Source organism: Rhineura floridana, chromosome 6 (genome assembly GCF_030035675.1).
Source record: "Rhineura floridana isolate rRhiFlo1 chromosome 6, rRhiFlo1.hap2, whole genome shotgun sequence".
Taxonomy (NCBI): Eukaryota; Metazoa; Chordata; class Lepidosauria; order Squamata; family Rhineuridae; genus Rhineura; species Rhineura floridana.
In genome coordinates, this window is record NC_084485.1 from 64,653,241 (window position 1) to 64,673,518 (window position 20,278).

Below are 20,278 nucleotides of genomic sequence, written 5' to 3' on the forward strand. Positions count from 1 at the left end.
AGAGGAAGGCAATGGTAAACCCCCTCTGAATACCGCTTACCATGAAAACCCTATTCATAGGGTCGCCATAAGTCAAAATCGACTTGAAGGCAGTCCATTTCCATTTTCCAAAGTATATTTGAATCCACTGCGTTAGGGTGCACTAGTGGTTGAAACACAGCAATTCTCCATGAACACAACGCTGCAACTTGTGGCACTGCATTGGCAGTAGGACCAATGCATGGATTAGGCACTGGCCCAGTAGCAGCTGTGACATCAATGCAGCAGCAGCTTCAGCACACTGGTGCCATGCAGAAGCTCACATGGCACTGGCAAAAGGCAGGGAAGTGGGGAAAATGTATTGGCCATATCATGTACATATCATATTCAGTTTTGGCCATTAAAGAAAAAGAAACGGAAACAACCCTGCATATGGCATACCTTATAGCAGTGGTTCCCAACCTGGGGGCCGGGACCCCCAGGGGGGCCGCAAAGTAATCCAGATGCAGCCGTGAACAGTAAAGAAATGAATTATTTATTAATTTTTAAAAAAAGTCTTCACTCCTTCTACACTGTCTGCTTTCCACTGCCGCTGCAGATGACACCTCCCCCTTGCTCCAAACGAGAGGGGAGGCCTTTTGCTGAAGCGCCAGAGCGTCTTTCAGGAGCACTAAGGGCAGGCATCTGCCTATAAAATACATGCCAGATGCCAAAGGGGGCTGAGGGTGAAGCTACCAGGAAGAAGAGGGGATTACTATCACTGATTCCCGTCTCCTTGCACTGCTGCTACTGGCAACGCCCTTGCTTAGAATGAGAGGAGAGGGCTTTTTGTGAAGCAAAAAGAAGCAAGCCTGCAAAGAAAGGCTGCTTTCCCCCTTCCTTCCTGGCAGCCAGCCTGCCTCCCTGGGGGGAGGGGGGTCACAATTTTTTTTCAGCTTATAAAGGGGGTCCCCTGCTCATAAAGGTTGGGAGCCACTGCCTTATAGTAAGGAAAGTTGCAGTGGCAGGGGACACAGCCAACCACTTCCAGCGGTCAGGCACAGGATGCAGCTATAACTGATACAGACTACTATGGCTTCTGCTACTACAATTAAAGTTACTTAAAGGATAGATCTATTAGGAAATCATACTCTTACATACACAGTTAAGATGTACAAGCCACTGCAAGCTTTAATGTATTAATAAGCATTATATATTTCAACATATACTTTTCCCAGGATGCTACCTGGGATTCTGTCAGGGAACACAACACAACACAACACACACACACATACACATACACACACACAGTCACTACAGTATTATGGAGCGCCAGTGTGGTCTAGTGGTTAGAGTTTTGGAGTAGGGCCTGGGAGACAATGGTTCAAATCCTTCACAGGGTTGCTGTGAGGATAAAATGAGGAAGGAGAGAGTCATGTTCCTTGGAGAAAAGGCAAGGTATAAAATGTAATAATAAACAAATCCTGTGTTTTAATGTATGAAGAAGCAAGCCACGGATCCAACTAGCCAGTATAACACATGCAATTGTGTGCTCTTGCCTTGTGTTGATTGACAGTGCTGGGAATGAAAGACGTAGTCTGTATACAGGATATATAATTCCATATTATCTTCCTTTGGTCAGTCTGACTCCAGGCAGGAAGCAAGATGAAACATCCTCACCATACCAGTCTACTCATACCAGCATGAGTTTAAACAACCTGTCTCAGTGCTCTTTCATTTGGAGATATTTCTATTAGGTGGCCACCAAGTAGAGCAAGGAATAAAGTGCAAGTCACTGATGCATTTTGGATGTTGTTAGAAGAGATGAAATAAAACTCTGGCAAAGATAGCCAACATATAACTAGAGATGGGGGAGAAAAATTATTCAATTTGCATTTAAAGCAAACTCTGTCAAACCCACAGTTTCCAAAACAATATGTGAACCAAAACACAGCCATCCTTCAAAATCCACACATATCCACATTTTGTGATGCAGTTCTCCAGTGATGACAAAAATGCATATATTGGGGAAAGTGTGCATAAAAATTAATATATTAGTGAAAGCAACGTATAGGCATGCATATTAGGAGAAATTGTTTACAAAAATGTGTACATTAGTCAAAACTACATGCAAAATGTGTTTATTAGGAGAAATTTGCACTAAAATGTTGAAGAATTTTCATGAGGATTTTTTTAAAAAAACACAAATTCCTGCAGAAATGCAAGTGAACTGAATTGAAGATTGGGGAAAATGAGAAACCCAGAACTGAAACTGACAGATCCTTCCATCCCTAGGTGTAACTGACCTTGTCCCTTCCCCCCCCCCCACACACACAGAGTTATTGCTATCAATGAAAGAGAGAAAACAATCGCCGTTCCAGGCTAAATCACTAATGATTTCAGAATTTCTTAAACAGAGGCAAATCATCCCACATAATTGAGTGTGAGCTGTCTGTGTGTTCTCGCACCCTCCTCTGAAGCATCTGGTGCTAGCCATCATTTGAGAGAGAGGAAATTTGGGTAGATATGCCAATTCACTGATCTCGTCCGGCTGTTTCTGCGTTTCTACTCTCCACACAAAAGGAAAGGAACAAAATGTGCACTGGAGTAGAAACATATAGAAGACTTTGATATTTTATATCGCCTACAGACATGACTCAGTTTAAGCTTTTAAAAACATTTGATTTAAAAAAGATGGCAGCAGATGAGGCAGGTTATTAAGCTAAACTAAAACTCCATCTTCTGGCCCACAGCAAAATCCAAAGATAATATTGGGGGGGGGAGAGAGAGAATGGAAGAAGCAGGGAATGAGTAGCCTGCACTGTGGAACTGCACCAAACCACTTGGCAAGAATACATATGTGAAGTCATTAATGGTTTGCAACAGGTTTTAGAAAGATGAACCCAAAACTATAAGAACATAAGAACATAAGAAGAGCCTGCTGGATCAGGCCAGTGGCCCATCTAGTCCAGCATCCTGTTCTCACAGTGGCCTACCAGGTGCCTGGGGGAAGCCCGCAAGCAGGACCCGAGTGCAAGAACACTCTCCCCTCCTGAGGCTTCCGGCAACTGGTTTTCAGAAGCATGCTGCCTCTGACTAGGGTGGCAGAGCACAGCCATCATGGCTAGTAGCCATTGATAGCCCTGTCCTCCATGAATTTGTCTAATCTTCTTTTAAAGCCATCCAAGCTGGTGGCCATTACTGCATCTTGTGGGAGCAAATTCCATAGTTTAACTATGCGCTGAGTAAAGAAGTACTTCCTTTTGTCTGTCCTGAATCTTCCAACATTCAGCTTCTTGAATGTCCACGAGTTCTAGTATTATGAGAGAGGGAGAAGAACTTTTCTCTATCCACTTTCTCAATGCCATGCATAATTTTATACACTTCTATCATGTCTCCTCTGACTCGCCTTTTCTCTAAACTAAAAAGCCCCAAATGCTGCAACCTTTCCTCGTAAGGGAGTTGCTCCATCCCCTTGATCATTCTGGTTGCCCTCTTCTGAACCTTTTCCAACTCTATAATATCCTTTCTGAGCTGAGGCGACCAGAACTGTACACAGTATTCCAAATGCGGCCGCACCATAGATTTATACAACGGCATTATGATATCGGCTGTTTTATTTTCAATACCTTTCCTAATTATTGCTAGCATGGAATTTGCCTTTTTCACAGCTGCCGCACACTGGGTCGACATTTTCATAGTGCTGTCCACCACAACCCCGAGGTCTCTCTCCTGGTCGGTCACCGCCAGTTCAGACCCCATGAGCGTATATGTGAAATTCAGATTTTTTGCTCCAATATGCATAATTTTACACTTGTTTATATTGAATTGCATTTGCCATTTTTCCGCCCATTCACTCAGTTTGGAGAGATCTTTTTGGAGCTCTTCGCAATCCCTTTTTGTTTTAACAACCCTGAACAATTTAGTGTCGTCAGCAAACTTGGCCACTTCACTGCTCACTCCTAATTCTAGGTCATTAATGAACAAGTTGAAAAGTACAGGTCCCAATACCGATCCTTGAGGGACTCCACTTTCTACAGCCCTCCATTGGGAGAACTGTCCGTTTATTCCTACTCTCTGCTTTCTGCTTCTTAACCAATTCCTTATCCACAAGAGGACCTCTCCTCTTATTCCATGACTGCTAAGCTTCCTCAGAAGCCTTTGGTGAGGTACCTTGTCAAACGCTTTTTGAAAGTCTAAGTACACTATGTCCACTGGATCACCTCTATCTATATGCTTGTTGACACTCTCAAAGAATTCTAATAGGTTACTGAGACAGGACTTTCCCTTGCAGAAGCCATGCTGGCTCTGCTTCAGCAAGGCTTGTTCTTCTATGTGCTTAGTTAATCTAGCTTTAATAATACTTTCTACCAGTTTTCCAGGGACAGAAGTTAAGCTAACTGGCCTGTAATTTCCGGGATCCCCTCTGGATCCCTTTTTGAAGATTGGCGTTACATTTGCCACTTTCCAGTCCTCAGGCACGGAGGAGGACCCGAGGGACAAGTTACATATTTTAGTTAGCAGATCAGCAATTTCACCTCAAACTATCTGTTTGAGTTCAGCAATTACACTTTCTGGCACAGAAATGTGAAAAGGGCACAAAAATCAATTGAAGCACATTTCCCCACAGACAGAAACAGACAACCACGGAGGTATGACATCACTTCCTTCTCTAGATCTAAAAACAGCTATAGGCTCAAACCTCAATGCAAGGGCTTCACCAGATGCTCATTTTATACAGATCAAAATCTTTCAAGATTTCAAGGCTTTAAGGTTCTTTTTCCAGTGCAAAACTAGACTTCTGCCTAAAATTCCGTTCTCTTTTGACAAACCTAGCCAAATGGTGAACCAAACATGTGTAGAAACAGTCCTTTCTGTGGGAGTGACTTCCCCCTTAATGCTTCAGTGGCATCAGAATTAATCCTGCTTCCGTGCCTTGGTGACTGTACAAAGGTAACAAAGAGGAAGAAGAGCCTTGGTTCAGAGTAAAATTGGTTACTACAGACAGAAACGACAGACTTTCCTCCTGCTCCTTCCCCTAAATCTGTTCTAAGGGTTCCCCCAATCCTCCAAAGCAGATTTGGGGAGGGTGTGTTGCTCACATGGTGGGAGGACAGGGGGAAAGTCCTGTGGTGCTAGTGGTAATTCTAGTGTTGACAGGACTCATTAGCAGAATATCCCCCACTGTGTTGAGATTAATACAAGGATGAACAATATATGACCCTTGGTTTCTTGTGATAATCCTAAAATTAGGGTGGAAAAAACTGATAAGAAAAATATAATGCTTTACATATTTTTATTTCAACAGAATATTGTTTTGTTTCAGTCATAGTAATTGTTTCTGTTCAAAAGGATCCGGCACTAAAATAAAATCTAAATTTAATATAAATATGTTGAAGTTTACATTGCTAAACTCTTAAACTCCATCAGTGAGTTTTAAATTATATTTTTATGTAAAATAATTACCAGAAAAAAGCCTGATTATTAAGATCAAGCTTTACAAGTTTGACACAAGAGATTATGTATTGCTCTTATTGTGAGCTTCTTACTGGACCCAGGGACTGCAATGCATGCTAGGATCCAGGAGACACAATCCTGCAACTCACCCACCTGAGTGATTCTGTCCTCCTTTTTATGCCTTAGAACTACTTGAGTTCTGCAATGTGTTCATTTCTCAAAAGTGTGAATATTTATGACTTAATATTTATGATTTAGTTACTAAACAGCATTGCCATTTACTTTCAGTGTTCTGCCCAGTAACTATAAGCTGTTACTTCTGGAAAGTTCCGAGCACTTAAGTCTCCGAGTAACTGATCTTACTCAGTGCATGCGTACAGAGAAAACTACTAATTTCACAACTGTTCCCTTGATTTCAAGAAGATATAAATGAGTGCAAACCAATGTGATTTAACTGTTGCAGCAGCCGATTAGTGCATTTATTTGTTCAGGAAGTATATGGATTACAATATGGGAAGCTGGATTTAAATTGCTTTCTTTTTGTGGTGATTTAAAATCTCCATGATCTAAAGTGAATCTATCCTGCTAAGCTTTCATCTAGCTCTTACTGTTACTGCAAATACATTGCAAATAGTAAGCAAAAAAGCAAGACTAGCCCAATTCATTTTTTTTCTAACCTCATGACTCTAAAACCAGACAAGATTTTTCCACATACCAGGTTTATAATATACAGAGCAGTGGAATATGCCCATCAGGTATGAGAATCATAATAATTACATGTATATGCAAGTTAGCCAACAGCCTTTGACTCATTATAAATCCTTGGCGCTGAAAATGTTGTCCGCATGAGGACAAAATCTTCTAAGCGATTAAAAAAATACACATTGGCACGTTACTGGACTCAATGCACTGACAACACAGTTTAATGTCATTCATTCAGTTTAGCAACCAATCTCATATAACGTTTGAGAATGGAGATGTTCAGAAATATTATATGCAAAGGACGACTCTCGGGTCTCATTAAGATAACTTTTGACATCCAGGAAATATCAAACAGGTGTCAAGGTCAAACACATGGATGAATATAAAGGGATCAGAGTTTGAAAGAGGGAAATGACATAAAGATAAGCTTTAAAGCCATTGCAGTTTAGCAATGCCTCTAGAATATTAGGTGATACCATAAATTTTGATAGCCAGAAATAGATATGGATACAGATTTTTGAAAAGGGGGATTTGCTACAGAAACTTAAGCACCATACAACTCATTACCTTTGCAGCAAATTTGCTCTGAGGACTCCTAAATAAGGTGGTCCTGGCTGTAAAAAAACAGTCCTCCAAGTCTTCATCCAAACTACAGTAGCCACTGCTCATGCTGTTGTCGACAGTCATCTAAGAGGGGATTCCAGATCCTCAGAACACGTGAAGTCCTCCAGTGAGCCAGAGAGCCAGGTAACCATCTGATTCTCAACTCACTGCGGCAGCAGTGCTGTTTCCCAATCCAGTTCCTGTGCAATCAGCAGCAAACACGATTTCACCTCCTCCAGCTCCCACTTGCCATGCTTTGCAACAGTTTCTCTGATCTGCAAATCAAGCAACGTCTCCTTTAAAAAAGAAAAAAAGAAAAAAAGAAAAAAAAGAGCCTTGCCGGGGATAACCTCTCGCTTTCCTCAGCCACCAGCCTCCCTCTTCTGGGTAACCATTGCCAGAAGTGGAGAGGGTGCCAGACCCCCAGGGGACTTTTCTTCTGCTCCTGGCTCATAAACTCATTCACCATCTGTGGCTTGATTGCAAGCCCACAGAGAGTGGTTGCAAGAACAGCATCACCTCCCTCCTCCCCCACCCTTCCTGCTTGCTTTCTGTTGAGCAGAGTTGAGCCACTTCCTCTTGCAAGATTTCTCACACAGTTTCTGCAGTAGGTTCTTAAAGGAGAAATTGTCAGCATCTCAGCTGATCTTGATTGGCACAGTTTGACAGAGAGGGAGAAATAGAGTTACACCATCAGGGGAGGAGACAGCCTGCTCCTAGCTGCCCACTGTCCATAACAACATTCACAAAAGGAAGGGACAGAGACAAGAGTAACCAATTAAACATACATTACTCAACAACAAACCTCCAATGCAGTGCCCTCCCAGATGAATATCTTGTGGCAATTTAATGCCTTATCTTGCAGGAAAGCTATCCAAAACCAACCTCATCCATTGTATTTTATCTCTGCCCAGCAACTCTTTTCACCAGTTTTTGTCAAGAAAACTAAAGTAGTAACATCTAGGAATGGTTGCCAGCAGGGACGGGGATGGGGTGGAATAATAAAAGCGGGCACTACCTAGGAATGTACAAACATCACCTCCCATTCACTTTTAAAAAAATTGGACATCTATTGGATATTTGTTTTTGTTTTAAAACACACACACTGACCTCTAGAGGCCTAAGATACCTGTCATGATGGTGCCTTCTCCATCTCCTGTCCCAGCCCTAATAACAAACCAGTTAGATTGGTGCAAAATGACAGAGAGAGAGAGAGAGAGAGAGAGAGAGAGAGAGAGAGAGAGAGAGAGATGGATGGATGGATGGATAGATTCGCCTAGCAACACTTCAGTGCAGGAACCAGTCTGTGCCTCTTCTGTTCTGCAGCTAATTTTAGAACAGTCAGGATGATTTTTCAGCATAGCTGGCACAAAAAGATGCAGTTTTGATCATAACCTCAGCAATTGCCATTCATCAGGTTAGACTTTTCCATTTGTCACCTACTTATATGTTAGAGGCACTTTAACACAGTTCTTTGAGCATTAGTCAGAAAGCCCAGAATATTTTACTGCCTTTGATTTCTCAAAGTGAGGGTGAAGTCCTGTTCTGAACTACCTGCCTTCAAGAACACACACAGGTGCTTTGGAACAAAAGCCCAACACCCACCCACCCCAGAAAAAAAAACTCTCCAGGTCACCTCTCAAACTACATAAGGTTCAGCATTAGCCTTCCTTTGCAAAAACAGCATTTCAGAACATGTCACTCTTTACATGTGAGTACACTCCCTCCCCATCATGTATGGGGCTCCTTCGCATCACTTCTTTCCCACTTGTTGGCTTCTGTACCTGACATCCAATAAAGCAGCATCCTTTGCCACCTCCATTGCCAAAGCAGAGCCACATGCAACCAGGATGACACAGCAAGACATGCCATTCTCTTTAGAAGAGAAGGGAAAGGCACGTCTTCCAGTGCAGCATGGTTAGCTCCCACTGTCCACTCCTACTTAGGAAGAGCCAAATATAGCACCGCAGATTTGAGGCCATGCAGCTGCCCAAGCATTGCAAGGTAGTATCCCAGCCTACTTTCCACTTTTGTGCCAGGTTGGTCCCAGGACCCTGATCCTGATGTTAGGATGCATTTTAAAGGAGATTTTAAATCACTCTTCCCCTTTCTCTAAAAGAGAACTATCCTTCAAAACTATGCATATGTTATTCCTACAATATGATCTCATTGTCAAAACCAGTTTAGCGATTTTTAAAAATCTAAGGAGCCTTAACACAAAGTCATCTATAGGACTAGTAACCTACAGAGCTACCAACTCTAAACTAATCCTTCTTGCTGTATCTCTGCGCTCAGATAGCCAATGCAAAAAGGTTCTTCAAATCTTACAACGTTCTGGTTATACTTTGAAATGACAAGAAACATGTACAGCAATACATAATCGGGGCAAAAACAATGAATAAATCCTGTACACATTGATGGGATAGCAGTGACTATACAGGAAAGAGATCCTGAAATAATGGGCAACAGCTCAATACAAATCACAGTTTATAGTCGGCAGCATTTAAAAAAAAAAATCCATCAGCAAAAGGATAAAAATGCAATATCTAGTATCACAATGCCTTTATAATAAATCTGTGGTATTGCTATATTTAGAATACCAAGTTAAGTTATAAAGTTTGAATGTCTTGGGATCCAGAAATCTACAGAACTACATTATTCCAAATCAACCTGTCTACAAATTGAGGTCTTCTTCAGAAGCCTCTCTCTGGATGCTGCCACCTTCAGAAAGTTAGACTGCAATCCTTTTTAGTAGCAGTGCCCTATCTATGGAACACCCCTCCCCAGATATATACGTGCTGAGTTGTCTTTTCTACTATCTTTTAAGTGCCAGGTAAAGCCAATCCTGTTTTGCCATGCCTTTAACAGCTTTTAATGTTTGTGACTCTTTCATTGCTTTTGCCATTTCACTTGGTTTGACCAGCTGATTTCCACACACCCCGCAGAATAACTGGTTTTTATCTTTGATGTTTTATCTTTTTCTTTTAATTTTATATTGCAAACTGATTTGAAGCTACATGTAAGAACACAAGAAGAGCCTTGCTGGATGAGATTAAAGGTCTATCTAGTTCAGCATCCTGTTTCCCACAGTGGCCAACCAGATGCCTATGGGAAGCCTGCATGAGAGCAAATAGCCCACTCCTCATGTTTGTCCCCCAGGATCAGGTATTCAGAGGCATGCTGCTACTGATCTTGGTAGGAGTATGCTTTCTATATTTTAAGCTTTCAAAAATGTTTAATGATTGCTTTAATTTATGTGTATTTCTGTACGCATTGTTTACTTGATTATATTCTGGAAACCACCCTAAGATTACTATAAGTGATGAAGGACAGTCTACAGACACATGATAAATACTAGTTCACAGCCATCATAACTAGTAGTCAAATGAAAAACTGGAGTATAAACAAGCAAAAAAAAAAGTTCTCGTTGTTCACAGGAACATAGGAAGCTGCTTTACACCTAATCAGACCTCTGGGTCGGCCTAGCTCAGCGTTTGTTTGCTTATTTATTATTTGGCTTATATCCCACCCTTCCTCCCAGCAGGAGCCCAGGGCTGCAAACAAAAGCACTAAAAACACTTTAAAACATTATAAAAACAGACTTTAAAATATATTAAAACAAAACATCCTTAGAAACATAAAGAAAGTTTTAAAACCATCTTTTAAAAAGGTTAAAAAACATCTATTTTTTAAAAAAAAGAAGGTTTAAAAACATATTAAAAAGCAACTCCAACACAGACGCAGACTGGGATAAGGTCTCAACTTAAAAGGCTTGTTGAAAGAGGAAGGTCTTCAAAAGGTGCCAAAAAGATAACAGAGATGGTGCCTGACTAATATTGAAGGGGAGGGAATTCCACAGGGTAGGTGCTGCTACACTAAAGGTCCGTTTCCTATGTTGTGCAGAACGGACCTCCTGACATGATGGTATCTGCTGTATAGGGCTTAGTACACTAAAACTAGAACCCTGACCAGAGCCCGGTAGCTAACAGGTAGCCAGTGCAATTCTTTCAGCAGTGGGGTGACATGTTGGTGATACCCCACCCCAGTGAGCACTCTTGCCACTGCATTTTGCACCAGCTGCAGCTTCCGGACCAACCTCAAGGGTACCCCACATAGACCGCATTACAGTAATCCAGCCTGGAGATTACCAGTGCATGGACAACAGTGGTCACGCTATCCCAGTCCAGAAATGGCTGTAGCTATCTTACCAGCCAAAGCTGATAAAAGGCACTAAGGTCACCTGGACTTCTAGCAACAAAGATGGATCCAGGAGCATCCCCAGACTTTGGACCAGCTCTTTCAGAAGGAATACGATCTCATCCAAAGGAGGCAACTGACTAGTTATCTGATATTGGGAAGCACCAACCCACAGCATCTCCATCTTGCTAGGATTCAAACTCAGTTTACTGGCCCTCATCCAGCCCACCACAGAGTCCAGGCACCAGTCCAGGGCTTGCACGGCCTCTCCTGATTCAGATGTTACACAAAAATAGAGCTGGGTATCATCAGCGTACTGCTGACACCTCACCCCAAATCTCCTGATGACTGCTCCCAAGGGCTTCATATAGAACAGCATGAGGGACAAGATGGTACCCTGTGGGACCCCACAGCACAACTGCCAGGAGGCTGGAAGTCAATCACCCAATGCTATTCTCTGAAAACAACCTTGGAGATAGGATCAGAACCACTGTAAAACAGTGCCTCCAATGCCCATCTCACCGAGTCGGCCCAAAAGGATACCACGGTCAATGGTATCAAAAGCCACTGAGAGATCAAGCAAGAGTAACAGGGTCGCACTCCCCCTGTCCTTCTCCTGATAAAGGTCATCCATCAGGGCGACCAAGGCCAATTCAGTCCCATAACCAGGCCTGAAACCAGACTGGAATGGGTCAAGATAATCTGTTTCATCCAATTGGTGGGCCACAACCCTCTCAATCACCTTCCCTAAGAAGGGGGTGTTTGCAACCAGTCTGTAATTGTCGCAAACCAATGGATCCAGGGTGGTTTTTTTCAGAAACAGTCAGATCACCGCCTCTTTCAAGGTGGCTGGAACCATTTCCTCCTGCAATGATGAGTTGACCACACCCTGGATCCACTCAGTCAAATCCCCTCAGCACGCTTTAATAAGCCAAGAAGGGCAAGGGTTGAGAGGACACATTTCTGGCTGCATCATCGCAAGCACCTTGTCCACATCATCAGGCCGCATCAACTGAAACCATTCCCAAGAAGTTACAGCAAATGTTGCACCGGACACTTCACTAGGGACTACAGTAGATGTGGATGGGGCACAAAGATTGCTACAAAGGCAAGCAACTTTACTCTCAAAGTGCCTTCCAAACAATTCACAGTGGGCCTCTGAAGACTCTAAAACTCCATTTCCTATTGTTGATGTCAACAGACCCCTGACAATATGGAAAAGCTCCACTGGACGGCTACTTGAGGATGCGATGGTGGCAGAGAAGTGGAGCCTTCTTTGCCGCCCTCACTGCCGCAGAGTAGGCACGGTTATGATGTTTTACTCATGCCCAATCAGCCTCACAGCATGTCTTTCGCCATTTGTACTCTAGCCATCGTCCAGCCTGTTTCATGGCCTTTAAGCTCATTGGTGTACCAAGGTGCAAACAGGGCTCCAAAATGCCAAAGAGGGCACTTGGGGACATGTCAAGAGCCCGACATGCCTCACTGATCCACAGCGTGACAAGGGCTTCAACAGGGTCACCTGCTCTATCTACTGGGAACTTCCCCAGGACATTCAGGAATCCTGTGGATTCCATGAGTCTCTAGCGGTGGACCATCTTAATCTGTCCACCACCCCTGAAGGGGAGGATCGCAGCCAAAAGTCTAAACTTCACCAGGAAGTGGTCTGACCATGACAATGGGTGACATACACCCCCCACATCTCCAGACCACCCCTTCCTCCATCTGGAGCAAAAGCCAAGTTGAGGGTGTGCCCTGCCTTATGCATCGGGCTGGTGACAAGTTGAGACAGCCCCATGGTCATCATGGAGGCCATGAAGTCCTTTTTTTTTTTTTTACAATAATTTTTATTCAAATTTTCATAAAACATACAAAACAAAATCATAAAACATTCAAAGACAAAAAACAAAACAAAACAAAAATAATTAAACAAAAAAAATAAAATATTGACTTCCCATTTGTCACAGATCAAATCAGTTATAGGTCTACAATATATAACAATCCTGTCTCTTAAATCATATTATAAAATCACTTTCCTCCAGTAGTTATCTTAATTAATCATCAAATCTCATAAACATTACTTTATTCTTTCCACAAAAAGTCAAAGAGAGGTTTCAATTCTTTAAGAAATATATCTATCAATTTTTCTCCAAATAAACATGTGAATTAATCCATCTCGTTAATAATTATAATAATCTTATTGTCATAACCATAGTCCAAATAAACATTTCGATTAATCCATCTCATCAAAATCTGTTAGGTTCAATAATTTCAATAGCCATTATTCCATTATCCCTATTAGTTCCATCTTCCATCTTCAATAGTCCTGTTAAGTCCAGTAATTTCAGTGTCCAATCTTCCATTATCAGTATTCCATAATAATCTTGCTGTCGTGGCCATAGTCATATAATAAGAGTCTGATGGGAATTTCCTCTATCCCAAATATTTTCTTGCCATCCATTCTGAATAAGTTGCTGAAATACTGTTGTAAAGTCATATCTCTGTTCTTCTTTTTTACAAAATGCACTGGCTCATCTCTTGAGAGTTTTTCCATTGTCACATGGCTGCAGTTAATTCCATAGATTTTCTCTATATCAAACTCCATCACGTCATTCCAGTCCACAAGATTATCCAAGCCATTGATAACTTTATCTCTAATATCTTCATTAATTTCTTCAGAGATAACGTTAAATTCCAAACAGTAGATTTTATTTCTAAAATCCATAAACTCCAGATCTTTTTCCAATTCCACATTTGTTCCAATCTCCAGGGCTTGTATCTTCCCTTTATTTTTTCTTTTCTCATCTCTGATCTCATTCTCCTCTCTCACAGGATCCCCTATTTCTTTAAGCTCCTGCGTCATTTTGCTCAGTTCAATTTTCAGCTCCTTACTACCCTGTCGCAGGGTTTGTTTCGTTATCTCAATCTCATCCATTATTTTCTGAAACATAGTTACTTCCAGATTCTCAGCCACTTTCTTGATTGCCATTTTTAAAACCACGAAAACAAAGCAAAACAAAAATAAAGAAGAACCACTTCTTATTTCAGCAACAATTGGATTAATATTCCAGGCTTGATGACATCACAGTATAAACAGAGCAGCCTGCCTTATCTCTCTATGTTCAAGAATGCAAAACAAATTTAGTTCCCAGCATCAAAACAGCTAGTGGCGTCGTGAAGAAGCAGATTCGTCAAAATAAAATAGACCAAAAAGAGAATAGTCCCAGACAATATAATATTCCTCGGAATAGAAATCAGGAATAGAAATCCCTCTTCTGTTTATATGTTTAGAATGCACTTCCAGGACAGCTTTTTGCGACAGAAACAGAGATAAGCTATTGATTTCGTGAATAACAGGGAAGAGTTATAGCTCACCCAGAAGTTGTCCAAAGCCGATCAATCTGACAAATCTCCTTTGGCTGCAACAATTTAAACCAAGTAAAAAAAATAATAGAAAGAAGGGTGCTTGCCTGTTAGTCCGTTCTCTCTTTAAAGAAAAGATAAACGTATCGCTTAAACAGATAGAGCTTGTTCGGAAGTCCGTCCGGCATTGTTGGCTGGACCTTATCTCATAAATTAATGAAATCCAGTCCTCCCAACAAAAGCAGGCTTTTGAGGTTGATCTCTACGTTTCTCCCTGCCCGGGAGAAATTTCATCAGTCAAAGAAAAAATGTTCTGACTGATTTATATCTGAATAAGCTTCTTTTGAGGCGGGAGCCTGTCCCAAAAGCAGGCACAAGCGAAGTCACCCTTCCCGGAAGTCCCGAGGCCATGAAGTCCTGAGCTGGAACACTAGAGGCAGACTACAGTGACCTTTCACTCCCGAGTCGGCTGTTGTAGTGATGCTAGCTGCCACATCCCTCCCTGAGGAGACCCATCTATCTACCAAGTACAGGGACTTCCAGGACATGTTTGATAAGAAGGAAGCCAACCAGTTGCCCCCCTCGGAGCCAGAGTTGGCAGCGCTGAGAGAGTTCCTGGACACCAATTTGCAGTGAGGCTTCATCCTGCCCATCCAAGTCGCCTGCAGGGGCTCCGCTACTGTTTGTCAAGAAGAAAAGTGGAAGCTACGTCCTTGTCATGATTATAGGGAGCTCAATAAAATCACCATTCCCAACAGCTACCCTCTGCCTCTTATTAATGAGATGCTGGAGTGCCTGCAGATAGCCAAAATTTACACCAAGTTAGACCTACGCGGAGCTTAAAATCTTGTCAGAATCCAAGAGGGGGATGAGTGGAAAACTGCCTTCAAGACCCAGTATGGTCACTTTGAATACCTGGTCACACTGTTCAGACTGTCGAATGCCTCAGCTCTCTTCCAAAATTTCATGAACGATAACTTTCAGAATTACCTGGACTGCTTATAGCCTATTTGGACAATATCTTTATTTACTCTGATCCCCCAGAAAAACATGAATTTCATGTGTGGGTAGTACTGCAGAGACTGAGACAGCAGCACCTGTATGCCAAGATGGAGAAGTGTGGTTTTGACTTGACCTTTCTGGACTTTCACCCCCACAGGAGTCGAAATGGATCCAGAGAAGCATGACATGGAAAGATATGTACAATCCTGTCCCACTTGGTTGAGAGTGCAACACACCCCGGGGAGACCAACCGGGTTGCTAGAACCGCTCCCCATGCCTGACGGGCCACGGCAGATTTTGACTTTGGACTTTATCATGGATCTGCCCATCTCACAGGGGAAGAAGTCAGACTTAGTGGTCGTAGACACCTTCATTAAGATGGCTCATTTCATCCCTTGTGCCGGACTGCCAACTGCGAGGAAGACAGCTCAATTGTTTATTCAGCACATGCTCTGGCTGCACGGACTCCCCACCAGTTTGGTCTCAGACCAGGGAACCCAATTCATGGCCTGCTTTTGGTGCACCCTATGGCAGCTGCTGCAGAGTGAGCTGAGGAAGTCTTCCACACACCACACCCAGAGAGATGGGCAGATGGAGAAAGTGAACGCAGCCCTGAAGCAATACCTGTGTTGTTATGTGAATTACTAGCAAGATAACTGGGTGACTCTGCTGCCCATAGCCAAATTTGCTTACAACAACTTGGTGCATGCATCCACTCAGCAGTCTCCATTCTTTGCCAACTTTGGTTACCACCCACGAACCTTCATGCACCTTCTTCCCTGCAGAATCACCACCTAGCTCATCGGACACTTCCCAGTGGGACGCACCTCCACTGCCCCCTCTGAGACACAACTGGGCACATCGGACATTTCCCGCCTAGGGCTGCCCAGTTTCCCACATCCGAAGTGACTGTTAGAAGCCCCCCTCTGTCAGAGGGGGAGCTGGAGATCAAACTACCTTCATCCCGTGTGCGAAGGTGCCAGAGGCAGGAAGTTCAACAGTTGGAGATGAAGAGAAGCCTCTGTGTGAACATGCGATCAAAGCCTACTTAAGCTGATTTGGGGGGGACCCTGTTGCTGAGTCAAAATTTTAATGCTGAGTTAGCATGCTTTAGTCAGTGCTAGTTTAGGGCCAAAGTTCTTAGCAAGTTTAGTTAGGTCAATAAGGCGCACTGCTTTCGATGTAACCATAGCTTTAATAAAAAGAGAAAAAACCACAGACACATCTGCGACTGAGTCTTTCAATGACAGGCAGGACAACTATTAACTGTGGACATGTCTACTAAAGTGTGAAGCCGGTATGTGTTAATTCAGTTACATTATCACGGGTCAGTAACATATCACAGGTGCAAATGCAAGGCACTTCTGTTTTTGTTTGTTGTTTAAAAGCTTGCTTTTTTGTTTTGTTTTTAAGGGGTTAAATAAATTAGTAGGTGACAGGATAGGGACATCCCTTGTTTTCTTATTTCTGCACACAAATATTTGGGTAAAGCTTTGTATAGAGATGTCTAGAATGCTCAAGTTGATAAGAATGGCACAGCTTACACACTTGCACAAGCTTGCCATCATTTTCAGAGCAACTGGTTTCTCACATTCTCAGAGATCAGCCTTTCATCAGCAGAACCTCATCAACTGCAAAACATTCACTTCTCCTCCCATACACAATTTGCATTGTTCATATTATTTCCAGTTTGCAAACTCAAATGTGCTGCTCCAGTATTTAAGTGCTTTGGAGGGGATGTCCCAACCACTCCACCACCTCAGCGTCACAAAAGAAGAAGACGGCATTACTCCAGTGCTGCACCTTCATTCTTTAAAACAAGTTTTATGTTTGATATTTTTTACATATTTATATCTTTAACTTGCCCTTCAACCAAAAGGCTCCCAGAGCGGTTTCTATACCATCAATGAAAATAAGACAGTCCCTACCTGTGGGCTTACAATCTAAAAGATATAACACAAAAGAGCAAAATGATGAAGGGGAAAGAAGGAAAATGCAAATGCCTGCACTAATGCTTAAAGTTAAGTGGTAGTTCTTATAATAATCAGCTGTTATAGAAGAGTTCAGGGACAGGAGCCCAAGAAAGTTAGTATTTCAGGAGAGGTGATGGAACAGGCCCCACTTTCCAACCGAACCACTTAGGCAGACTGCTGTAATGCCTGCTACCAGATTGTTCAGCTATCCTCCGCTGAGGGATTAGTGTACTGTTGCTACTGACAGAGGACACATTTGTCCAGGAAAGGTCTTCACTGTCCATCCTTCAAACACAGCCTTGGAGTGACTTTATAGAGATCAAAATCAGACTAGGGTCATCAGTTTTAATGCTGGCATTTCAGTCTGAAGAAGAAATCACTGCCACCTCCTTTGTTACACCCAGAAGATATCTGGAAATGCTGCTTGGGTGTATGTGGCACATTGACTCAAGTTTGACAGCCCACATTCTCTCCAAATTAGACAAAGCTGTCCACCTTTCCAAGCCACCTCAGAAAGTGTATTATAACTCCATAGCTTAAGACCAGAAGAGCAAGCAGGCTCATGTAGGTATTTCAGAATGACCTACCCAAGCTAGATGTTAAATATATATATATAAAACAAACAAGACATTTATTCCAACAAAGAACATGAAAGCACAGGAGTTTAGCAATTAAACAAAACATATTTCTAGCTAAATGCAAATGTTAATGTAGGAGCATGGTATGAGTCATAGCTACTGAAGTAGATGATGATGGTCCCTGTTCCAAACAAAGCTTCTAACTTTGGCAAGATGCAACATGAGCAATAATCAGATGTGACTGTGTGGGTCAGATCTAGATATACAGACTGTACACATGCGGGCCTCTATTCTATTGTGATGATCCACATGCATTCATCAGCTGGAGCAGTAAAGTGTGTGTGTATCATCCTACATTCCACCACATAGAGCTATGTTTGAATAGGGTTACAAAAGTCACAGATAAAGGTGAAGATGCTGTGGTAAGCTTTGAAATCTGCTCTTTTTTAAAAAGGCCAAGTAAAAGCCTGCCATCCCAACCCTCCCTCCCCCCCAAGGGAGCGGGGCTAGACTAGATTTTTCAGACCTGCCCCCCATTTCTTCAAGCTGAACATAGCCATCAGACCCTGAGGGGGTCTGATAGCTCTCTCCTCCCAAACCAGAAAAGGCATTTGGAGCAGTGAAAAGAAGCAATCTTTGTGCAGCCCCTGACAGGGCAAGTAAAAAAAAAAAAGTCAGGTCAAGTCAAAGAGTCAGGAAGGGAATATATATATATATATAAAAACCATGTCAAGATCAGAATGTTAACTGGGGCTGGTTACAGGGACCATACAACTCCCCTGCTGCAACAGCTCCACTGGCTGCCAGTCTGTTTACGGACACAATTCAAAGTGCTGGTTATGACCCTATACGGCTTAGGTCCAGGCTATTTGTCAGACCGTATCTCCCTATATGAACCTGCCCGGGCCCTGAGATCTTCAGGAGAGACCTTTCTCATGATCCCAACACCTTCACAAGTGCGATTGGTGGGGACACGAGATAGGGCCTTTTCGGTGGCTGCCCCTAGGCTCTGGAACTCCCTCCCTAGGGAGGCAAGAATGGCCTCCTCTGTGCAGTCCTTCCACCGACAGCTAAAGACTTTTTTCTTCCGGCAGGCCTTTGGAACTGAAGGCTTTAAGGGTAGTGACTAAAGAGGATGCTGTATGTTATTGTTTTACTTGTATGCTCCTAAACTGGGTTGCAGTATTTTAAGTGTATATCTAATTGGTTTTAACATCTTAATAGTTTAATCCTGTTTTAATGCTGATTTTATATGTTTTATATGTTTATAGGTTCTTAATGATATGTACTTATTTTTATCTGGAAGCAGCCTTGAGTTCCAGTTTGGAAAAAGGGCGGGGTATAAATAAAGATAATAATAATAATAATAATAATAATAATAATAATAATAATAATAATAATAATAATAATATCTCCCAGAATGCACAAAGCTGGCATATGTTGGAGAAGAAACCCTAACACACACAATCTTAACTTGGGGAGTTATTTCAGTCAAGTAATCCCATACATGCAAATCTTGAAGATGCTGGTGCTGGGCACTGCATTGCTCCAGGATTCCCAAGAAGCAGCTGCAGCCAAAAGTGCCTTTTTCGGTTTAAGGTGGTTATGTCAGCTACAGCCACTTCTTGATATATGCCTTAGTAACCTCTAGGGTGAACTATTGAATCTGCTCTATGTGGGGTTGCCTTTGAAGGCTGCCCTGAAACTTTAATTAGTTCACAGTGCATGTGATCTTTAATTACAGGAACAAGCCAAACTCAGCACATTTATACCAGTTCTAACACAGTTAATTGGCTCCCAATTCATTTCCAGGCATGCTTCAAGAAGTGTTAGTTCTAAGTGTTTCCCTCACCAGCCTTTACACTGAGATCTTCAGGGGAGATCCAACACACACACACCCCCCACACACATATTGTATGAGATTATGCTGGGGGCAAAAAGGAGCAAGGCTTTCTTAGCCAAGATGCCCTCTTTTTGCGATTCCCTTCCCAAAGCTCAGCAGGACAATTCTGCCTTCACCTGTTGAATCTGTTAAAATGTCTATTTCAACAGCTAGTTCCCCCCCCCCCAGGTGGATAGACTTTTTCACCTCACCTAAAATTGCCCCCTCCAAACTGTGAAAGCACTGGGGGAAGCAGCTTGGTTAGCAAGTGATTTTAAGGGTAAACATCAACAGGAGAGTTTAAAAAACTCTCTCCCCGCAAGGGACTTCTGCTTCAGACTGTAGCCTCCCCCACCTCCCCCAGGTAACGGGGAATGAATATGCAACTCAACTTCACATGTCTTTGGGCCAAGGAGGACATACCAAATCAGTGGACACTGGACAAGATATGTTTCAATGTCATTTTTAATGTACAAAATACCCTTGTGCCTAAAAACTCCACATTATAAAACGACATAATTTTAAAAATTTAGAATTGTAGAAAGTAATTCCTCATCTCAGAA

The 20,278-nt window shown here is 42.4% G+C and overlaps 1 protein-coding gene across 5 annotated transcripts in view; it reads right to left on the bottom strand.

Annotated features, from left to right (window-relative positions):
• RASSF5 (Ras association domain family member 5) overlaps nt 1-20,278 on the bottom strand; it is a 161,725-nt gene that overhangs the window by 64,009 nt on the left and 77,438 nt on the right. The window contains exon 1 of one of the 5 annotated variants that reach the window (XM_061632114.1): nt 6,685-6,898. The exons of the other annotated variants lie outside the window; for them this stretch is intronic. Coding sequence (XP_061488098.1) covers nt 6,685-6,804 — 120 coding nt within the window. The 5' untranslated portion in view covers nt 6,805-6,898. Of the gene's footprint in view, nt 1-6,684; nt 6,899-20,278 lie in introns of those variants that run through there. 5 annotated transcript variants of the gene reach the window in all.